Source organism: Scyliorhinus canicula, chromosome 1 (genome assembly GCF_902713615.1).
Source record: "Scyliorhinus canicula chromosome 1, sScyCan1.1, whole genome shotgun sequence".
Lineage (NCBI taxonomy): Eukaryota > Metazoa > Chordata > Chondrichthyes > Carcharhiniformes > Scyliorhinidae > Scyliorhinus > Scyliorhinus canicula.
This window is the reverse complement of record NC_052146.1, coordinates 166763406-166780701: the sequence shown is the minus strand read 5'-3', so window position 1 is coordinate 166780701 and position 17296 is coordinate 166763406. Positions and strand designations below refer to the sequence as shown.

The 17296-nt window shown below is 46.7% G+C and overlaps 1 protein-coding gene across 1 annotated transcript in view; it reads right to left on the bottom strand.

The window, feature by feature from the left end:
* The window catches only part of LOC119969069 (interleukin-6 receptor subunit beta-like), a 291637-nt gene that overhangs the window by 118358 nt on the left and 155983 nt on the right, over positions 1–17296 (bottom strand). The window contains exon 10 of the mRNA XM_038802271.1: positions 7320–7508. Coding sequence (XP_038658199.1) covers positions 7320–7508 — 189 coding nt within the window. The remainder of the gene's footprint in view (positions 1–7319; positions 7509–17296) is intronic.

The following is a 17296-nucleotide window of genomic DNA, read 5'->3' as shown; positions in this document are numbered from 1 at the left end:
CACAACATTGAGGGCCGAAGGGCCTGTTCTGTGCTGTACTGTTCTATGTTCTATGTTCTATGTTCTAAAGGGTGAGGACGAGAATGGTTCTATGGAGCCGGAGCTCCCCCTATCGGAAAAGAAGGATGTCAAAGTCTTTGAAGACCCATAGGAATCTGCTAAAGCACCCCCTAGTGAGACTCTGAGACAGTTGCCGATTAGGAAAATACCCAACCCTGATGCTGCTACAGCAGCAGCCCAGCCCACAATAGACGTTTATTTCCCATGGAGACCCAGTGAGATGATGGCTATTCTGGCTGCAATCCCAGACAGGAAGAAATCTCCTGCTGCTTTCATGGACTATCTGAGAACTACCATCTCAGTTTATCAAGCTGATTCTAGAGACCTCTGGGCCCTAGTCATAGACATAGACATAGACATAGAATTTACAGTGCAGAAGGAGGCCATTCGGCCCATCGAGTCTGCACCGGCTCCAGGAAAGAGCACCCTACCCAAGGTTAACACCTCCACCCTATCCCCATAACCCAGTAACCCCACCCAACACTAAGGGCAATTTTGGACACTAAGGGCAATTTATCATGGCCAATCCACCTAACCTGCACATCTTTGGACTGTGGGAGGAAACCGGAGCACCCGGAGGAAACCCACACACACACGGGGAGGATGTGCAGACTCCGCACAGACAGTGACCCAAGCCGGAATCGAACCTGGGACCCTGGAGCTGTGAAGCGATTGTGCTATCCACAATGCTACCATGCTGCCCCAGTAGGTTTTAACCCCAGCAGAGTACCGCAGTCACCTCAACCACTTGAATTATGCTAGCCACGCCGCAGTTCAGCAAGCCCATGCCTTGGACGATTATAGACGGACACAAATCCTGAATGGGTTGAATGCCGCATTTCAAAAGCCCATAAACATCTCTGCTATCTTAGACCTCAAACCAAAAAAGACTGAGGAGCCAGAGGAATTTCTGGAACACTTTAATGAAACCTACCGTGGGCAGTCAGACGATTTGCTGTACCAAAATGGTCAGAATTCCCCTCAATATTGTGCTATGTTAATGCATTGCCTACCACCTTCCGCGGCTACTGCCATGAAATGTAATAACATGAATTGGACAGAGAATGATGGCCTCAGATGGCCCCCAGATGGCCTGGGCAGTCAGATTTTATTGGAAGGAGGGAGGAGGCCAGGAAGGAGGCTCAGTTACAAAGATTAAGACTGAGTATGTAATGGAAAAGGATGATCTGAGACCCCAACCAGTGGCAGATACAGTGGCTTACCAGCTGGAACCCCAATATTGTGACCTTGGGTGGGTGGATCAACACGGGGGAGGATATCAAACCCACCCAAATGGACCCTCAGCCCCTCTTTATGTTCCACCGTATGCAGCAACAGCTTTACAACTGCCGCCCCCTCTGAGGGCCATTGGTCCACTAGAAAAAGAGGACGGGGCAGATATAGAGGGAACAATGCATGTTTTATTGGTGGCCGTACAGATCACTGGCATCAAGAATGCCCCTTTAAAAGACGGGCAGCAGAAGGAGACTACCTGACCCACAGGAGGGGGTACCCACCAAGGGGAGGACAGACGAGGTACACCGACTTCTCCCAGGCAAACCTTTTCCCAACACAAGATTGACTAGCTAACTTAGTCATAAGGACTCTCCAATCGGACAGGGAACCTATTATCTCTCTGCAGATAGGAGATCAACATCACCCATTTGTAATCGACTCAGTGCAATTAGAACTTCAACTACCAACTCCGACCACATCCAGCATTTGTCGCGGTTCCAAGGCCAGGTGTGTGAGTATCCTATTTCTGAACCTGTGACAGCCACTTATGAGAATAAGTCTACAGATCATCAGTTTGTGGTGACTACTGGATTGGACTGTAACTTGTTGGCCCGAGATTTACTGTGTATCTTCCAGCTACAGCTAGAGTGCGGAGACGAAGGAGTAACGGTTCAATCATGGAGGATGAGACAACAGTGCTATATGGGCAGCACGGTAGCATGGTGGTTAGCATCGGTGCTTCACAGCTCCAGGGTCCCCGGTTCGATTCCCGGCTGGGTCACTGTCTGTGCGGAGTCTGCACGTCCTCCCTGTGTGTGCGTGGGTTTCCTCCGGGTGCTCCGGTTTCCTCCCACAGTCCAAAGATGTGCGGGTTAGGTGGATTGGCCATGCTAAATTGCCCTTAGCGTCCTAAAAAAAATGATGTTAATGGGGGTTGTTGGGTTGCTGGTATAGGGTGGATACGTGGGCTTGAGTGGGGTGATCATTGCTCGGCACAGCATTGAGGGCTGAAGGGCCTGTTCTGTGCTGTACTGTTCTAAGGATTCTAAGGATTTCTATCACACCCCAGTGGTGGATGTTGGACATTGAACATTCACTGCACCACGTTACCCTGGCCTATGACAGAACCAGACAGAACAGGGAGTTGGAGGACAAATACCGGCCATTAACTGGGACCGAATGGCCAGTCAAGATTACAGCCACAGTCACGGGAAAAGAGGGTACAGCCGATTTTGTTACAATACCACCACATTTATAGCAACAGTCAGCTTCTGTAGGCCCTCATATTACACGTCACGTCCATGACCAATACCATGCCAAGGATCTGGGGCCTATGATAAGGAGGGCAGTGGATCATTCAGATCCAACAGAGTACGCACTTCAAGTCTCTGAAATGATTAACACTCAACTTTAGCATCACCAGGGACGTGACGTTTTGGAATATGTCAACCCACAGGTCTGGGCAGAATACCCATCACAAGTGGGACAGGCAAATGTTACACCCATTAAGGTAACGATTAAGGACCATGTAACGCTGCCTTCCATTCGGCAATACCCCCTGAAGCCCCAAGCTGCCCCGTCTATAGACAAATTAATCCGAGAACTGTTGAAACAGGGTATTTTGGTCCTTTGCCAATCAGAATGTAACACCCCAATACTTGTGGTGCCCAAACCAGGCAAACCAGACCAGTACCGGTTAGTACAGGATTTATGTTCAATCAATGCCAACACGAAGCCGTTACATGCTCTGGTCCCTAATCCAGCCCACATACTGGCTCAAATTCCAGCTCGAGTCCGGGTCTTCGCCATAGTTGACCTCCAGCCGCTTTTCTTTGCCCCTCCACTCGCATCTGAAAAGCCAATATTGTTTGCCTTCACTTACAATGGACAGCAGTATATCTGGACCCGACTGCCTCAGAGGTTCGTCAACTCACCTACGATCTTCTCCAGATGTCTGCAGACCCAACACCCGGCCTTGACATTGGAGCATGGTTCCACTCTAGTGCAGCATGTAGATGACCTATTGGTAGCGAGTCCCGCCGAGCCCAGAAACAGGGATGATGTGATCCAGTTATTAAACCACCTATCCTGGTTGGGTTACGTTGTTTCACAATCAAAGGTCCTGGTGGCTCAGACAAAGGTCACGTTCTTAGGAGTTTTACTTACAGCCACAGAAAGAAGTCTCGAACCCAGTAGGATTGAACCCATATGCCAATTCCCCGCCCCTACCACAGCCAAGGAGGTCCGTCATTGGCTGGGTATGGTGAATTATTGTAGGCAGTGGATACCAAACATCGCTGTCTATACAAAGCTGCTGACGCCTTACACTAGCAAAGGGGGGAATTTTACTCTCACCACCGAGGCACTCGAGGCCTTCCGTTGCCTGAAGCAAGCCTTGTTACAAGCACCGGCACTCGGTAGGCCCCTGTACGACCGACCGTTCCAGATATACTGTACTGTTCTGGAAGGGTGTTCGACAGCGGTACTCACCCAGCAACATGGGGATAAGCACTGGCCCGTGGCATATTACTCTTCCAAACTTGATCCAGTGGCATTGGGCCACCCTGTTTGCACCCAGATCCTGGCAGTGATATACAATAGTTTGCAGGCTGCTGCCAATATAACTCTCCAACAGGACATTACGGTGTATAGCTCCCACTCGGTCATCACACTACTGGGGCAGCTGCAGACTCAGCATCTTACCGCAGCTCGTCAGAATAGGTATGAAATATACCTTTTAAACAATCCACGTCTGACATTTAAATATTGTAACACTATCAATCCAGCCTGTTTTCTTAGCGGTCCCCCTGACCATGAAGAGGCACCTGCCACGACTGTCTAGCCTTGATTCAGGAAGCTACTACAATAAGGGAAGATCTGAGCGATATTCCGTTAGATCGACCTGACATGATCCTGGTACCTGAGCACCCTGGCAGTGCGACCCTGGCCCCCTGGCCAAGAGTGGCATTGCCAAGCTACCTGGGTACCAATATCTTGGAAAGGCTACAAACTACATCTTCTCGAATTGCAACAAGTCTATTATGTGCAGAGTTTGAAGAAGTTGCATTTCTGACCATAGATAGGACAATGTCAAGTAGCGATGTAATAAAGATTCAACATCATCCAAGATTTTGATAAAACAAGAAAGGAGAATTGCTTCCACTGGCAGGAGCGTCAGTAGCAGATGATGCAAATTTAAATAAATTGCACAATATAACAGTGGAGAAGAGTGGTATCATAGAATCATAGAATTTACAGTGCAGAAGGAGGCCATTCGGCCCATCGAGTCTGCACTGGCTCTTGGAAAGAGCACCCTACCCAAGGTCAACATCTCCACCCTATCCCCATAACCCAGTAACCCCACCCAACACTAAGGGCAATTTTGGACACTAAGGGCAATTTATCATGGCCAATCCACACTTCCTGCACATCTTTGGACTGTGGGAGGAAACCCACGCAGACACGGGGAGGATGTGCAGACTCCGCACAGACAGTGACCCAAGCCGGAATCGAACCTGGCACCCTGGAGTTGTGAAGCAATTGTGCTATCCACAATGCTACCGTGCTGCCCGAGGTATATGAGTTGGTGATTGAGATGTTATGATCTGGAATGCACAGCCTTGTTGGGAATTGGAGAAATAAGAACAAAGGAAAGTGCAGCACAGGAACAGGCCCTTCGGCCCTCAAAGTCTGCGCTGACCATGCTGCCTGTCTAACCTAAAACCTTTGACATCTCCAGGGTCAATGTCCCTCTATTCCTATCCTATTCATGTGTTTGTCAAGATGCCCCTTAAATATCACTATCTTACCTGCTTCCACCACCTCCTCCGGCAGCGAGTTCCAGGCACCCACGACCCTCTGTGCAAAAAACTTCCCTCGCACATCTCCTCTAAACTTTGCCCCTCCCACCTTTAACCTATGTCCCCTAGTAATTGACTCTTCCACCCTGGGAAAAAGCTTCTGACTATTCACTCTGTCCATGCCCCTCATAATTTTATAGATATCTATCAAGTCACCCCTCAACTTCCATCATTCCAGTGAGAACAAACCAACTTTATCCAACCTCTCCTCATAGCTAATGCCCTCCATACCTGGGAACATCCTGGTAAACCTCTTTGGTACCCTTTCTAAAGCCTCCACATCCTCTGCTACTATGAGGTGAACAGAATTGAACACTATATTCTAAGTGTGGCCAAACTAAGGTTCTATAAAGCTACAACGTGACTTGCTAATTTTAATACTCAATGCCCTAGCTGATGAAGGCAAGCATGCCGTATGCCTTCTTGACTACCTTCTCCACCTGCATTGCCACTTACGGCCACCTGTGAACCTGTATACCCAGATCCCTCTACCTCAAAATATTCTTAAGGGTTCTAACCATTTACTGTATATTTACCACCTGTATTAGGCCTTCCAAAATGCATGACCTCATATTTGTCCAGATAAAACTCCATCTTCCATCTCTCTGCTGGAGTCTCCGTCGATCTATATCCTGCTGTATCCTCTGACAGTCCTCATTACCATCCACAATTCCACCAACCTTTGTGTCGTCCGCGAACTTACTAACCAGACCAGTTACATTTTCTTCCATATCAATTATATATGCTACAGGCAGCAAAGGTCCCAGCACCGATCGCTGCAGAAGTCCACTAGTCACAGCCCTCCATTCAGAAAATCACCCTTCCACCACTACCTTCTTCTATGACCAAACCAGTTCTATATCCATCTTGCCAGCTCACTGCTGATCCCGTGTGACTTCAACTTCTATACTAGGCTTCCATGAGAGACCTTACCAAAGGCCTTATTGAAATCCTTATAGACATCATCCACTGCCCTACCTTCATCAATAATCTTCATCACTTCCTCCCCTTCACAAAACCATGCTGCCTCTCACTAATACATTCACTTGCTCCAAATGGGAAAAAATCCTGTCTCGAAGAATCCTCTCCAATAATTTCCCTATCACTGATGTACGGCTAACCGGCCTGTAATTCCCTGGATTATCCTTGCTAGCCTTCTTGAACAAAGAAACAACATTAGCTATTCTCCAGTCCTCTGGGACCTCACCTGTAACCAGTGCGGATACAAAGATTTCTGTCAAGGCACCAACAATTTCCTCCCTTGTCTATCTCAGTATTCTGCGGTAGATCCCATCAGGCCCTTGGAACTTATCTGCCTTAATGTTTTTCAAGATGCCCAACACTTCTTCCTTTTTGACCTCAATGTGACCCAGACTATACTTGAAAAGATTATAGTTCAATATTTAATGGATAATATTTTCACGGCTCTAGGGGCAGACAAGGAAGGTGTCACAAATTGCAAATATATGGGGCTGGATTCTCCAATTCTGGGGCTATGTCCCCACGCCGGCATGGGGCGGTGGTGTTTTACGTCAGAAAAATGGCGTAAAGCGGCCATTGATTCCCCGTTATGCTGGGGCCTAGCATGCGGCAGCATAGAGCCGCTGCCGATATGGCCCAGAAAATTGGCGGGTCCATGGCCGTGCATGCGCACGGCGGCAGCCTGCAGCGGCCACGCATGGTACTTGGCGAAGGGTGCTCACGGACCCAGCCCCCTTTACCGGCTCGCGTGCCCCGGACCACCCCCCACAGTGCCCCCAGCCCCTGATAACGTCCATCCCCACCTGCGGATCGGCCCTCCCCTGACTGTGGTGGCGCTGTACTGAGTCCGCAGCCGCCATGCCGAGTTCCCGACGGATGAGACCACACATGACCGACGCCATCTGGAATTCAGCTGGTTGGGGGCGGGGCATTGGGGGGGCAGGCCTCAGGCAATGTCCTGAGCCCATCGATACGTGGCGTGAGTATGCCGCTTTGGAGGGGGCAGAGCATCACGAAAGCGGTGGCACCCTCCAATTTGGTCGGGAACTGTGATTCTGTGGGCGATCGCCGAATGCGATTTCGCCGTCGGCAACTGGAGCATCCAGCCCATGGAATTCGTATGATGGGATGAATGGCCTGCTTCAGAACAGGATGAGTCTATGATTGATGAGTGCTTCTTACCTTGGAGAACACAATTTGTGATGTCAGCTGCAACCTTCTTCCAGGACATTTCACAAGGAAATGTTCCTGATATTTCACACCATTCGACCACATAACCATTAACCGCAGTACTGGGAGAAGTCCAACTAATTTGGAGACTGTGCTCAGTAATTGGAATAATGTTCACACTTAGAGGATGAAGAGCAATATCTGAAAAAGTAAAAAATGGCTCACAGTTAGCAGGAGATACTGAACAAACAATAGACTAACTCAAATTATCTGTTGACTGCGAGAAATATTTTGGATCATATTTAGATTCCTATTATATAGATTGTGGTTATTTCATGTTAAATGGTTCAGCTCAGAAGTTGTGAATTTTACCTTTAATGCCTCATACCTTTAATAATGGAAATCTTCTATTCTTACCTGGTCTGGCCTACACATGGCTCCAGACCCATAGCAATGTGGCTAACTCCTCACCATCCTCTGGAATGCTCCACTAAGCCACTGAGTTCTCGAGTAATTAGAAATAGGCACCAAGTGGTGGCCTTGCGAGTGTTGCCTATGTTCCATGAAAATGTAGTATTGGAGCTGGAATTGATATTTACCTAAAAAGCTGTTCTCATTAGCTGGTGGTACAAGGACAAGGTTAAGATTTTGAGCAAGTAATTTTGAGAATGTGAGGAAGGGCCTTTCAATGTGATGGTAATGAGCTGGAACACGTAGCTTAAGAAGTCAGTGCAAGTGGAGATTAGAAATTATTTCTGTAGAAATTGCTGGTTTGTACAGACTGATGGCAAGAGACTAACAAGTAAAAGGGTTCATTCAACAATTTTAGCAGCTCTTGCATTCTGTGTGTCTGCCTGTGCTGCGGTAGAACTTCCGCATTACTGACATGTCACTTCCCGTGACCACCCAGTCTACATCTTCCCAGGTGTATGACAATGTAGGACAGCAGCGACAGGTTATAAACTATTTACAAATTACAGAGCACAAACCTGGGCAATAGAACATCAACTATTTACAATACGCAGAGCAATGACTTGGGCATCATCGCCCATCGCGTCACTTCCCCACTTTTTAAAACACAGTCCATATTTAGGGTAGGTTGGTACATAATCGTTGAACTTTGAATTTGACCTGCTCAGGTGCCTTAAACATGTTATTGTGCCATTTGGCTATGTTTGGGATGCCCTTGGGTTGTTACCCCAGGGTGGATGGGGTCAGGCATCATTGTGGTGTGCCCAGTGGCTGCAGGCTTGTTTTATTGGTCTCAGGAGCGGCCTCATTTCCGCCAGTACAGAGGGAAAGGTTGCAGATTCGGCGCGTTGGACTCAAAGGTGGTTGGTGGTCCTGTTTTGGGTACTTGCAACAGGTGACAGTTCCGGACATAGAGAGCATGTCTGAGGCAACCACATAGCTATTTGGTTTTGGAGTTGGTCGAGGGTGGCATGTGTGTGTACCACTGCCAGTGTGTTCTAACTACAAGTGGTTTGGATCCTGACTATTTGGCCTGCTTCAGGGTGCAGAGTCTATGGGCATTGCCGTCTGTGTGCATTTGCTGCTTGATGAAGTGAAACCCACATTTATCTCCACTTTTAGTTGTAGAAGGGCTGTGGTGACAGGGATCATGGTCCTGATCTGTCTGGAGAACATTCTCTGTGTTGACGAAGGCAGGCCCCACCTTGGCACATTTTGCAGGTTGAGCAGTGCAGCATGAAAGTCTCAAACACATCTCTCAAGTAGATGTTTTGCTGAGCGTACCATCCGTTCTGCCAGACCATTTGATTGTGGGTAGAGGGGGCTACTTGTAATGTCCCATGTTTGTGCCAAGTCCTTGAACTCCCTAGAGATGAACTGCTGAGCGTTGTCTGTCAATATCCTCTGGGGCTATGTGCAGCAAGTGTTTTTTTCAGTTGGTCTATGACTGTTGCTTTTCTGATCGGGCAGATAGTTAATTTCATGCCAACCAATTACGAGTCAACCAGGACCAAGTGCTGTTTTCCATTCCATTTGAATATCTCTGCTGCCAAGAGCAACCATAGAAGGTCTGGGACCTCATGAAGGTGCAGTGGCAGTGCAGTGGTTTGATGAGGTTTGAATGCATTGCACAGTGCACATCTGGACACTTTCTTCTATATGTCCACATACATGGAGGGCCAGTACAAGGATTCCTTTGCCCAGTACCATGTTGCTTCCAGCCTTGGGTGCCTTTTGTGGAGTTGCTTGGTGTAGTATTTGTGCAGAGAGGTGGAGATGGCACAGGGTTGGCACAGCTAACTCCTCTTTCCTAGTAAGACATCTTACAACACCACATTAATGTCCAACAGGTTTGTTTGGAGTCACTAGCTTTTGGAGTGCAGCTCCTTCATCACTCACCTGATGAAGGAGATGCGCTAGGTTTCCTCCCACAGTCCAAAGATGTGCAGGTTAGGTGGATTGGCCATGCCAAATTGCCCTTAGTGTCCACAAAAAGGTTGGTTGGGGTTACGGGGATAGGGTGGAGGTGTGGGGTTAAGTAGGGTGCGCTTTCCGGGGGCCGGTGCACCCTCGATGGGCTGAAAGGCCCCCTTCTGCACTATAAATTCAAGATAGTAGAAATTACAAGATTTATTTCAATACAATTCTAATGCTCCTCTTTCCACTGATGATTTGCACTGAATGATGAATTTGGGTGCATTTGAGTGCTAGAGTGAGAGTTTGGTGACTGAGTGATATTAAGGGTTTATTTTTTATTTTTATCTAAAGTCTAGCCTTTCTTTTATTTAATTAATTGACTTAAAAGTTGTTGTTTGCTTGAGAAGAAGGTGAATTTTCAATCAGCTTCAAACAAAGGTTCTACTTGTAGGTACTTGCAGCTGGAGCTTGTTAATTAGTTAATTGGATTAGGCCAGTTTTCAGAGGCGAGAGTTTAAATCTGAGCTAGTTACAGTGCAGACTTTGTTTGCACTGAGTGCTGAATTTGGGTGTATTTGAGTATTATAGTGAGAGTTTGGTGACTGAGGGAATTAGGTGAGAAGGAAGTAAAGAGCTCCTTTCATTTAATTTCCTACATTTCCTCAGAGCGTGAAGGGAACTGGGTGTTTACAGAGAGTGGAGCTGACTGGGAGCAGAGTCGGAGGGCGGAGTTCCAGTTGGTCCACAGTGCAGCTATATTCTGTAAGGTAAGAGGGGATGGAGGCTAGGGCAGTTGCATACTTCTCCTGTAGGACATGGGTGGTAAGGGATATTACCGGTGTCCCCGCTGGCTATACCTGCGGGAAGTGCACCCAACTCCAGCTCCTCAGAGACAGTGTTAGGGAACTGGAGCTGGAGCTGGATGAACTTCGGATCATCCGGGAGGCAGAGGAGATAATAGAGAAGAGGTACAGGGAGGTAGCCACACCCAAGGTACAGGATAAGAGTAGCTGGGTTAAAGTCAGGTGAAAGAAAACGAATGGGCAAACAGTGCAGGGATGCCTTGTGGCCGTTCCCCTTCAAAACAAGTACCGTATATACTCGCGTATCCTGCGATCTCACGTATCATGCGACCCCTAAATTTTCGGCCCCAAAACATGATTTTATCATACATCTTATGTATCATGCGAGTCACTTTTTTGAGATACCAGATGACACTAGGCTAGGCTTTCCGCCGTAAACAACCGAATGAGAAACAGCTGTTTTGCTGTTTTTAATCACGATAATAAACAGTTACCTAACACGTAACAAGTACCGTAACACATAACAACGATCGAATACTTCTACCATTAGCCACTATGGAGAAAAGATCTGCGAAGAAATATACTGCCAAATTGAAGCTGCAAGTTGTTGCCGAAGCGGAACAAAGCAACAACGTTAAAGCTGCAAAGCTGTTTGGTGTCGGAGAAAGCTGTGTCCGAAACTGGAGAAAACAAAAAGAAAAATTGAAGGAAACTCCTTCCTATAAATGCGCAAATCGTGGGTCGAAATGTCATTGGCCGCAGTTAGAAGATAAAGTATCAAAGTGGGTGTCCGAAAATCGAGAAAATGGTTATATTATAACACAATCTAAAATAAGACTTTATGCTTTATGAGAAGCAAGAAAAATGGGCATTCGTGTGTTTACTGCAAGTCTCGGATGGTGTAGGTGGTTCATGAAAAGACATGACTTTGTGTTAAGAAGAAAAACAAAAATTGCACAGAAACTCCCAAAAGAATTAGAAGAAAAAGTGACTAGTTTTCAAACATTTGTAATCAAACATCGCAAAGCTAACAGCTATAAGTTATCGTGCATTGGAAACATGGATGAGACACGCGTGAATTTTGATATGCCATCAAACTCAACCGTTAATAAAGTCGGCGAGAAAAGTATTTTTATCAAAACTACAGGGCATGAAAAGACACATTTTACGGTTGTACTAACGTGTATGGCAGATGGGACGAAACTTCCTCCAATGGTTATCTTTAAATGGAAATTAATGCCCAAACTAAAACTTCCAAATGGTATCATTGTCCATGTCCATGAAAAAGGATGGATCAACGATAATGGCTGCAAGATTTGGCTGAAGAGAGTTTGGGAATCAAGAGCAGGTGGTTTACGACGCCAAAAAAGTTTACTTGTGTGGGATATGTTTAGGTCACATCGAGTGGATTCTGTTGTGAAAGCTGTTCACGAATCGAACACCGATATAGCAATTGTTCCAGCTGGCTTGACTAGCGTCGTTCAGCCACTTGACGTATCCATTAATAAGCCATTTAAAGACAATATAAGAAAGAAATGGAATGACTGGATGATGGAAGGAGAGAAATCATTTACGAAGGGAGGGAATATGAAGGCTCCGGATTTGCCTCTACTGTGTTTGTGGGTAAAAGAAGCATGGGCTGAGATAGGTGGAGATTTGATTGTTAAAGCATTTTAAAAATGTGGAATAGCAAATGCTTTGGATGGAAGTGAAGATGATGCTTTATTCGAAGATGCAGGAGAAGAGGATGAAAATATTGAAGACCTGGAAGATGATCAGTATGACGACTGCCTCGATGAAGAAGAATTCCAAGCTTTATTTGATGATGACACTGATAACAATGAAAGCGAATTTGAAGGATTTTAGTTTACCTGTAATAATTTGTTTTAATAGTGTTTTTATTTTATTAAATGTTAATTAACCTACATATGTATTCCTGTTTTATATTTCATTATGTCCAAAAATAAATATAATAGTTTCATTAACTACTGGGTACTATTTGACTTACCGTAAATGGATACGGTCTGCTTAACAGCCTAACAGCCCAATCTTGGCCAGCACTTCACACCTGCAAATTTTGTATCTCGCGTATCATGCGACCCCCCCAAATTTAGGTTACAATTTAGGTTTTCAAAAGTCGCATGATACGCGAGTATATACGGTATACCGTTTTGGATGCTGTTGGGGGAATTACCAGGTCTCTGGCACTGAGTCTGGAGAGAAGGGGGGAGAATAGAAAAGCAATAGTGATAAGTGACTTAATGGTTAGGGGCTTAGATAGGAGATTCTGCGATCCCGAGCGAGACTCCCAGAAGGTTTGTTGCCTCCCAGGTGCCAGGGCCAGGGATGTCTCGGATCGTGCAGCTCTTGTTAGACCGCATGATGGCGCTGGAGCTGCGGATGGACTCACGTTGGAGCATCCGCGATGCTGAGGAGGTCGTGGATAGCACGTTTAGCGAATTGGTCATATCAGAGATTAGGATTGCTGAGGGAGAAAGGGAATGGGTGACCAAAAGGCAGAGAAAAAGCAGGGAGGCAGTGCAGGTGTATGCTGCGGTCATCTCCCTCCAAAACAGGTATACCGTTTTGGATACTGTTGGGGGAGATGGCTCACCAGGGGAAGGCAGCAGTAGCCAGGTTCACCGTGGCTGTGCTGTACAGAAGGGCGGGAAAAAGAGTGGAAGGGCTATAGTCATAGGGGATTCAATTGTAAGGGGAGTAGATAGGCGGTTCTTTGTCGAAAACAACATTCCCGAATGGTATGTTGCCTCCCAGGTGCACGGGTCAGGGATGTCTCAGATCGACTGCAGAACATTCTGAAGGGGAGGGTGAACAGCCAGTTGTCGTGGTGCATATAGGCACCAATGAAACAGGTAGAAAATGGGATGAGGTCCTACATCCATAATTTAGGGAGTTACGAACCAAGTTAAAAAGTCGGACCTCAGAGGTAGTAATCTCAGGGTTGCTACCAGTGCCACGTGGTCGTCAGAGTAGAAATGAAAGAATAAACAGGATGAATGTGTGGCTTGAGAGATGGGGCAGGAGGAAGGGGTTCAGATTTTTGCGAGATTGGGACCGGTTCTGGGGTAGGTGGGATGACTACAAATTGGACGGTCAACATCTGGGATGGACTGGAACCAATGTCCTTGGGGGTGCTTTTGCTAACGCTGTTGGGGAGGGTTTAAACTAATGTGGCAGGGGGATGGGAACCAAATGAGGAGGTTAATGGACAGTAAGGAGGTAGTAACTAAAGCCTGTAAGGAATTGGATCATGATGACAGCGTGACTAAGGGGAAGAGTAGGCAGGGAGCAGATGATGAATCCAAAGGGACAGGTGGTCTGAGGTGAATTTCTTTTAATGCAAAAAGTGTAGTAGGTAAGGCAGATGAACTTAGGGCTTGGATTAGTACCTGGGAGTATGATGTTATTGCTCTTACTGAGACTTGGTTGAGGGAAGGGCATGATTGGCAACTAAATATTCCAAGATATCGTGCTTCAGGCGGGATAGAGAGGGAGGTAAAAGGGGTGGAGGAGTTGCATTACTGGTCAGAGAGGATATCACAGCTGTGCTGAAGGAGGACACTATGGAGGACTCGAGCAGTGAGGCAATATGGGCAGAGCTCAGAAATAAGAAGGGTGCGGTAACAATGTTGGGGCTGAACTACAGACCTCCCAACAGCAAGCGTGAGATAGAGGTACAATGCACAGGGCTCATATGTCCGGGATGAGGATGAGCAAGTTCTTTGGGGGTTAGGACAGATGCATCAGGTGTTCGTGGAGCCCAGCGAACCATGCCCATATGTTTTGGGCATGCCCAGCACTGGGGGAATTCTGGCAGGGGGTAGCGAGGACGGTATCGAGGGTGGTAGGGTCCAGGGTCAAGCCAGGCTGGGGACTTACGATATTTGGGTTGGGGTGGAGCCAGGGGTGAAGGAGGTGAAATAGGCCGATGTTTTGGCCTTTGCGTCCCTAGTAGCCCGGCGAAGGATCTTGCTGCAGTGGAAAGATGCGAGACCTCCGAGCGTGGAGACCTGGACCAATGACATGGCGGGATTCATTAAGCTGGAGAGGGTCAAATTCACCCTGAGGGGGTCAGTACAAGGGTCCTTTAGGAGGTGGCAGCCTTTCCTCGACTTTCTGGCTCAACGATAAGGAACTAGGTTAGCAGCAGCAGCAACCCGGGGAGGAGGGGGAGGGGGGGGGGGGTAGTGTTTAAGTTAATTTGCTTATTGTTAATTTATTTTGTTGTTTATTGGGTTTGGGGGGGGTGGGGGGTTTTGTTACATGCATTGTTACGGGTGCCGGGAGTGTTTATTATTGTTATTATTATTATTCTGTTGATATATATTTTTCAAAAACTTCCAATAAAAATTATTTTTTAAAAAAGAGATAGAGGTACAAATATGTAAACAGATTATGGAAAGTTGTAGGAGCAACAGGGTGGTGGTGATATGAGATTTTAATTTTCGCAACATTGACTGGAATACACTTAGTGTCAGAGGTCTAGATGGAACAGAATTTGTAAGGAGCACCCAGGAGGGTTTTCTAGAGCAGTATGTAAATAGTCCAACTCAGGAAGGGGCCATACTGGACCTGGTGTTGGGGAATGAGCCCGGCCAGGTGGTGAAGTTTCAGTCAGGGATTACTTTGGGATTAGTGTTCACAATTCCATAAGTTTTAGAATACTCATGAACAAAGACAAGAGTGGTCCTAAAGGAAGAGTGTTAAATTGGGGGAAGGCCAACCGTACTAAAATTCGGCAGGATCAAGGGAATATGGATTGGGAGCAGCTGTTTCAAGGTAAATCCACATTTGATATTTGGGAGGATTTTATAGAGAGGTTGATTAGTGTGCAGGACAGACATGTCCCTGTGAAAATTAGGGATAGAAATGGCAAGATTAGGCAAGATGACAGGTGAAATTGTGAGACTAGCTAAGAGGAAAAAGGAAGCATACAAAGGTCTAGGCGACTGAAGACAGAAAAAGCTTTGGAAGAATATCGGGAATGTAGGGCCAATCTGAAATGAGGAATCAAGAGGGCTAAAAGAACAAAGCACAAAGAACAAAGAAAATTACAGCACAGAAACAGGCCCTTCGGCCCTCCCAGCCTGCGCCGATCCAGATCTAGATAATAATCTAAACCTCTCGCCTATTTTCCAAGGATCTACTTTCCCCTGTTCCCACGGGTTCATATATCTGTCTAGACGCATCTTAAATGATGCTATCGTGCCCGCCTCTACCACCTCCGCTGGCAAAACGTTCCAGGCACCCACCACCCTCTGCGTAAAAAACCTCCCACGCACATCTCCCTTAAACTTTCCCCCTCTCACCTTGAAATCGTGACCCCTTGTAATTGACACCCCCACTCTTTGAAAAAGCTTGTTGCTATCCACCCTGTCCATACCTCTCATAATTTTGTAGACCTCAATCAGGTCCCCCTTCAACCTCCGTCTTTCCAATGAAAACAATCCTAATCTACTCAACCTTTCTTCATAGCTAGCCCCCTCCATACCAGGCAACATCCTGGTGAACCTCGTCTGCACCCTGTCTAAAGCATCCACATCCTCCTGGTAATGTGGCGACCAGAACTGTACGCAGTATTCCAAATGTGGCCTCACCAAAGTCCTATACAACTGTGACATGGCCTGCCGACTCTTGTACTCAATACCCCGTCCGATGAAGGCAAGCATGCTGTATGCCTTTTGACCACTTTATCGACCTGCGTTGCCACTTTCAGCGAACAATGGATCTGAACTCCCAGATCTCTCTGTACATCAATTTCCCCAAGGACTCTTCCATTGACCGTATAGTCCGCTCTTGAATTGGATCTTCCAAAATGCATCACCTCGCATTTGCCTAGATTGAACTCCTGATGTCATGAAGTTTCTTTCGCAAACAGGGTTAAGGAAAATCCCAAAGCCTTTTATTCATATATAAGGAGCAAGAGGGTAACAAGAGAAAGGATTGGCCCACTCAAGGACAAAGGGGGAAAGTTATGCGTGGAGTCAGAGAAAATGGGTGAGATTCTTTGCATCAGTATTCACTGAGGAGAGGGACATGACGGATGTTGAGATTAGAGATAGATGTTTGATTACTCTAGGTCAAGTCGGCAGGAGGGAGGATGTGTTGGGTATTCTAAAAGGCATTAAGGTGGACAAGTCCCCAGGTCTGGATGGGATCGATCCCACATTACTGAGGGAAGTGAGAGAGGAAATAGCTGGGGCCTTAACAGATATCTTTGCCGCATCCTTGAACACAGGTGAGGTACCAGAGGACTGGACAATTGCTAATGTTGTCCCCTTGTTTAAGAAGGGTAGCTGGGATAATTCAGGTAATTATAGACCGGTGAGCCTGACATCAGTGGTAGGGAAGCTGCTGGAGAAGATACTGAGGGATAGGATCTTTTCTCATTTGGAAGAAAATGAGCTTATCAGTGATAGGCAACATGGTTTTGTGCAGGGAAGGTCATGTCTTACCAACAAGTCTCATGGGGTCCAGGGCGTACTGGCTAGATGGTAAGGAACTGGCTAGGCAACAGGAGACAGAGAATAGTAGTGGAAGGGAGTTTCTCAAAATGAAGAACTGTGACCAGTGATGTTCCACAGGGATCCGTGCTGGGACCACTGTTGTTTGTGATATACATAAATGATCTGGAGGAAGGTATAGGTGGTCTGATTAGCAAGTTTGCAGATGACCCTAAGATTGGTGGAGCAACAGATAGTGAAGGGGACTGTCAGAGAATACAGCAGAATATAGATAGATTGGGGAGTTGGGCGGAGAAATGGTAGATGGAGTTCA